This window comes from Oncorhynchus mykiss, chromosome 6 (genome assembly GCF_057628025.1).
Source record: "Oncorhynchus mykiss isolate SJ-2025 chromosome 6, ASM5762802v1, whole genome shotgun sequence".
Lineage (NCBI taxonomy): Eukaryota > Metazoa > Chordata > Actinopteri > Salmoniformes > Salmonidae > Oncorhynchus > Oncorhynchus mykiss.
Genome location: NC_143027.1, coordinates 47,348,844 through 47,354,843, shown reverse-complemented (window position 1 = coordinate 47,354,843; position 6,000 = coordinate 47,348,844). Strand labels below are relative to the sequence as shown.

At 40.2% G+C, this 6,000-nt stretch overlaps 1 protein-coding gene across 4 annotated transcripts in view; it reads right to left on the bottom strand.

Annotated features, from left to right (window-relative positions):
* Nucleotides 1-1,091: 1,091 nt before the first annotated feature.
* il12b2 (interleukin 12B 2) overlaps nucleotides 1,092-6,000 on the bottom strand; it is a 105,596-nt gene continuing 100,687 nt past the window's right edge. For 3 of the 4 annotated variants that reach the window (XM_090236752.1, XM_090236754.1, XM_036979106.2), the window contains exons 2-8: nucleotides 4,642-4,723; nucleotides 4,216-4,446; nucleotides 3,938-4,040; nucleotides 3,404-3,594; nucleotides 2,902-3,050; nucleotides 2,593-2,703; nucleotides 1,092-1,300 (exon numbers count right to left, since the gene is read on the bottom strand). In XM_090236752.1, the coding sequence (XP_090092878.1) occupies nucleotides 1,169-1,300; nucleotides 2,593-2,703; nucleotides 2,902-3,050; nucleotides 3,404-3,594; nucleotides 3,938-4,040; nucleotides 4,216-4,446; nucleotides 4,642-4,723 (999 nt within the window). In that variant the 3' untranslated portion in view covers nucleotides 1,092-1,168. 4 annotated transcript variants of the gene reach the window in all.

The following is a 6,000-nucleotide window of genomic DNA, read 5'->3' as shown; positions in this document are numbered from 1 at the left end:
CAGCATTAGATATATTAGAGTGAGCTATACCAAGATTCCAGTACATAAATAAATATGTGATGTGTATAAACAGTGTAACTAAAATGCAATGTACATTAGTAGAAATATTAGAATGAGCTATGTCGAGAAATACACAGTGTGAAACAGGAAGTGTACAGTGGTTGAATGTCTCAATAACATGCATTGGCTGTGTGTGTGTGTGTGTGTGTGTGTGTGTGTGTGTGTGTGTGTGTGTGTGTGTGTGTGTGTGTGTGTGTGTGTGTGTGTGTGTGTGTGTGTGTGTGTGTGTGATAGCTTGCAATGGTGTAAAGTACTTATATAAAATTACTTTAAAGTATTACTTATGTCGTTTTTCTGGGGTGTCTGTACTTTCGTTTTCTATTTATATTCTTGACAACTTTTACTTTTACTTCACTACATTCCTAAAGAAAATAATGTACTTTTTACTCCATACATTTTCCCTGACACCCTAAAGTACTCATTACATTTTGAATGCTTAGCAGGACAGGACAATGGTCCAATTCAGGCAGGTATCAAGAGAAAATCCCTGGTCATCCCAACGGCCTCTGATCTGGTGGACTCACTAAACACAAATGCTTAGTTTGTAAATTATGTCTGAGTGTTGGAGTGTGCCCCAAGCTCTCTGTAAATAAAAAAATAAAATGGTGCCCCCAAATATAATAAGCTTGTCTTACTCTATTGTTTGTAAGCAAGTGTAATTGTAAGCAAACACGGTTTAGCCTCGAAACATAGTTAAAACTACATAGATTGTCAGCTGTTTCTGAATTTTGGAGTGGTTACATTTCTCCAGCCCCATCACTCAGCCTGTACACCAAGACAGTGGCAGGTGTCCACTTTGTTTTGGTTCGAACTACAGATTGCCCCTTTAACAACCTTTATGTGTTGATGCATTGATGTTGTGATCTAATTTACACAGTAGATCAAAATAATTTCTGGTCACATTCATCAGATTAGCATTTTCATCTGAAATTTGCAGGAGTAAAACCATGTCTGCATGAGGACCATCCACTCTATAGACAAACTACATGGATGTAGAAAGTCCATAATCATCACTACTTTTTAGGAACATGTTGAATATTACATTTTATTGACATATTTAACTGTCTAGATCCCAGAAACACATAGTGATACGACAATACGATGTCCGTTATTCATTAGCAGTGAATGCAGATCTCGACTTAGTCTTGGTTCTCTTCTTTTCTCCAGTCTTGCAGCAGATGCTATCTTTTCCTTTGCGTTTCTCTTTGCATTTCTCCTCCTTTTTGCCTCCCGTAACCACCTGTAATAAGGTAAATGGTAGAGTGTTTCCTATCCATAAGCCAACCAGATGGTTATTTTGTTTGGGCACCTCATTCAAGAAACACAACAAAGATCACTTACTCTACAAAACTTGTAGGAAATATTTAACCTGATGTGTGTGTGTGTCTGTGCGAGTGTTTTGAGCGTGCGGCAGAGGAGGATGGTGGGCGAAGAATATAGCAGGATGGGCTCAATGTAATGGCTGGAATGGAATGAATGGAAAGGTATCAAACACATCGACTTGTGTTTTATACCAATCCATCCTTCTATTACTCTGGCCACTAGCACCTCTCTCTCTCTGTGTGTGTGTGTGTGTGTGTGTGTGTGTGTGTGTGTGTGTGTGTGTGTGTGTGTGTGTGTGTGTGTGTGTGTGTGTGTGTGTGTGTGTGTGTGTGTGTGTACTTGTATGTGCATGTGTGTACTTGTACGTGCATGTGTGTACGTGTACGTGCATGTGTGTGAGTCTCTGTGGACATATCTGTGGGTGCCTGTGTGTGTGTTTGTGTTTCTTGGTCTAACAGGATGTGATGGAATAAGTGTGAATAGGCTGCCCTTCACATTGAGCCACAGTACACAACACATTAGCCCAGCAATGACTCAGATGCTACATCACTGTCTATGTAGAGGCTTATCCATGAGACTAGTGTAAAATGTTTTGTGGTTAAATTATATAGAGTATTTTTGCTTTCTTCCATTTCTTAATTACTATACGATCATCAAGTTCACCTTTAATATGTTACAATAATACCAAACATCAACAAAAACACATATACTGTATGTACACCTCCCAACACATATATATACATAGTATAGAGTATACAAACAAGGAAACAGAAGTATGAGGCAGGAAACTCACAGCTCTTTTAATAGCAATAGTTGTGACGTACAAAGAGACAGAGCCAAACCATCAGCCTACACAGAAAAACCACCACAAAGATACATTGATAAAGGGACAGATATCACATCACACACTTGTACACTGTAAACCAGAGTTGCAATGGTGCTCAGTATAGAGGTTGTTGTTAACCCTTTTGTAGCTTTCTTCAGATAGTTATTATGAAATAGATAAGTATATAATTCAATAAATATGTCAATAGTTACCATTTTGCAGATTTACATATTTGTTAGAAGGCACTAGTCTATGATAACCAGTGCCTGAAGAAATAATGGTAGCTTACGTTGGAGGGCGATAGTAGAAATGAAGTGATACTGTAAAAAGCATCTGCTAAATGTCATATATTATTCTATTATTATTATATCTTAGTTGGTTACATTTTTCCAGGGGGTCCACTGGCTCCAGGGGGAAGGGACCAGGGGGTCTCTGGAGCGGGCCCTCAGCTTACTGACCCCTCTCGGTATGAGAGGATTCGTAGAGTGCTCCTCCTAGAGAGAGAAAGGCAAAGGAGAGAGAGTTATGGTTTCATTCCAAAATTCCAGTGTGTGTCAATGTGTGCATAAGCTTGCGTGCGTGCGTGTGTGTGTGTGTGTGTGTGTGCGTGTGTGTGTGTGTGTGTGTGTGTGTGTGTGTGTGTGTGTGTGTGTGTGTGTGTGTGTGTGTGTGTGTGTGTGTGTGTGTTGTACCTTTCCGTTGTCTTTAAAAATGTATCCTATCTGGTGCTCCAGAGGGAAGTAGCTGGGTGGACAGTTCCAGGTGGCTGGCGGTTCTACTTTCACCTTCAATCTCTGATCCATCACCTGGCACTTCATCCCTGCAGGACTGTCTGGCTGGACTGTGGACATGTATATAATAGGCAGGGGTGTATTTATTAGTGCACAATACAGCAAAAAGGTTGCCCCGAAGCGAAACCTTTTACATTGGAAAAACGAAAACAAGCTTATAGGACAAATTCACGTAGATTTCAGGTCCATTTTCTTCCGTTAGCTTCCTTGTGAATTCAACGTTGTTACATAGACCTGTGATACTTGTTTTTGGTTTGCGTAATCACACATAACATTCTTACACACATGAGATTTGCAAACAAATGGAAATTAATTGTGTTTTAAGCCTTTCCTTACTCTGGAAAGAAGTACCATGGAAGTACATGGTTTTAATACCACCTGTTACGTAGGTGGATACACTCACCAATGTCGTGTAGGTAGAACCTCTTAGTCTTCCTGAGGTAATCCTGCCTGGTGATGGCCTCAACAGTGACCACTAGAGGAGCGGCCTCCTCAGTGTAGGGTGAAAGCGAATGTGTCAGTTCAAACTCCAACCCTCCATCTTGGAGGCTGGTCGTTGGGTACACCCAGGTGCAAGATTCCTGGCTGTCAGTACTAGAGACACATACAGAGGTAGAGTTTTAATTTGAGGGAGTTTGCTACAGCAGGAAAATAATCCTGCAGCGACAGGAAATGTGAATTTTGATGTGGATTCTAATTAATGGACATTTTAATTTCAAAGTGGAAATTACAAACTTTTAGAAGCCTTGTTAAAACTAATAGACTAAGTTTGAAATTCTCAGCAACAAAAGAGTGCTCAAATGAATATCCTACATCTGTACAGTGCACATCAGATTAAATAAGAATGTCTGTCTGTGTCTGAATAAAAACGATGAAAAAGGCTACGTTTGTATGTGTGTGTGTGTGTGTGTGTGCGTGTGTGTATGTATTTACCTACCAGTCATTGCCCAGCCCAAGACGGACAGCTGTGAATTCACTGTGGGTCCAGCTACAGTTAAAGGTGCAGCCATAAGACTTGGCCCGACAGCTGATTAAATCATCTACAGAGAGAGGCAGAGCATACACACACATACATACACACACACATAGACACACACACACACACACACACACACACACACACACACACACACACACACATACAAACATGAACAACCAGACATGTGGTAGAAACATGTGGGCAATAAACTCTCTCTCTGTCACAAACACACACACCGTCGTCTGGGTTCTTCAGCTCCTCCAGTAGATAGATGGATCCTAGTTTCTTGTCTCCATCCCAGCAGCTGTATTCTCCATACCAGTCCACCTCATTCAGTATCAGGTTACGGCCTTGGACCAGAGTTTTGTCTAAATCCTCAGTCTCTCCCTCGTACTTCCACGTCATAGCTCCAGAGAATGCCGTGGGACATGTCAGAGTCACCAAACTGTCCCCCTTATCAACCATGTCTACAAGGGCGCACGCACGCACGCACACACACACACACACACACACACACAGGCTTCAATTAGATTCACAATAAAACACTGAGAGTACAGTATACATAAAGAGATACAGGCAGAAACCATTGATACTTACAATCAGGAACACACACAGCTCAGAGATAAAGAGAGAAACACACACACATACAAACACACACTCACAGAGTTCATGGAAGGAGGTGAGACCATTCACTGTCGGTAGAATAACACAGAGGAGCATGATGAGCCATGGTACTACAGTCATCTGGAGAGGAAAGAAAGTACAGGGGAGAGAGAAAGTCACAACGTATACAGGAGTAGGGTGAAGATGACCGTAGAGATACTAATCTAACATTAGTTTACTGTTTCACCCTAATGGTTAGGAATAGGACTTCTGGAGAGGAAGCAGACCACAGATCAGTTTATTGTTTCACCCTAATGGTTAGGTTTAGGACTTCTGGAGAGTAAGCAGACTACAGAGCAGTTTACTGTTTCGCCCTAATGGTTAGGGTTAGGACTTCTGGAGAGTAAGCAGACCACAGATCAGTTTACTGTTTCGCCCTAATGGTTAGGGTTAGGACTTCTGGAGAGTAAGCAGAACACAGATCAGTTTACTGTTTCACCCTAATGGTTAGGACTTCTGGAGAGTAAGCAGACTACAGATCAGTTTACTGTTTCTCCCTAATGGTTAGGGTTAGGACTTCTGAAGAGTAAGCAGACTACAGAGCAGTTTACTGTTTCGCCCTAATGGTTAGGGTTAGGACTTCTGGAGAGTAAAGCAGACCACAGATCAGTTTACTGTTTCACCCTAATGGTTAGGGTTAGGACTTCTGGAGAGTAAACAGACTATAGATCTGTGCCTATGGGAAACCTTTACCTGGAGTTACCTGGATTTATCCTATACACAAGGTGTCAGCAGTTTTAGTAGGACGCAGTCTTGGAAATTTGTGTTTGCGCGTGCCTTGAAGCCAGGACCTGCTAAAATCTGTTTCCTATTGAACATACTTCTTTCTGTAAGAAATTATAGTTTGACTACATTTTAGGGTATCTGAGGAGTAAATAGAAACGTATTTATATTAATTATAATAATTATATGACAAACTAGCCAGTACCTAATCCAAACTTGTTTTTTGGGGAATTCATGAAATCAATTTGCTCCACTTAGCTTACATATGGCATTATTTATACCAGTTACTCAATGTGATTAATTATTGGAAGGAAGTACAAGAAACTTTATTGTTAAAGCATTATAATTCTTAAGTAAATAATAGCTAACAAACAGGACTGACTACACAGGACTGTAAAATAAAACATAGGCATATCTATGTTAACCCTGTGAGATCATATAGATTGGATAATGTTTAGCCAGGTCCATAATTATGGATGATGAGCTGAGACTGTATAAAGATGAGAAAAAATGATTTTATGAAATAAATAATACAAATACTGAGCTATATTGTATGCTCGAAAAAAATAAAATGGTAAATGATGTTATTATACTAATACAATTGCTCAAAGAAATACATTTTGTTTAACAAGTAA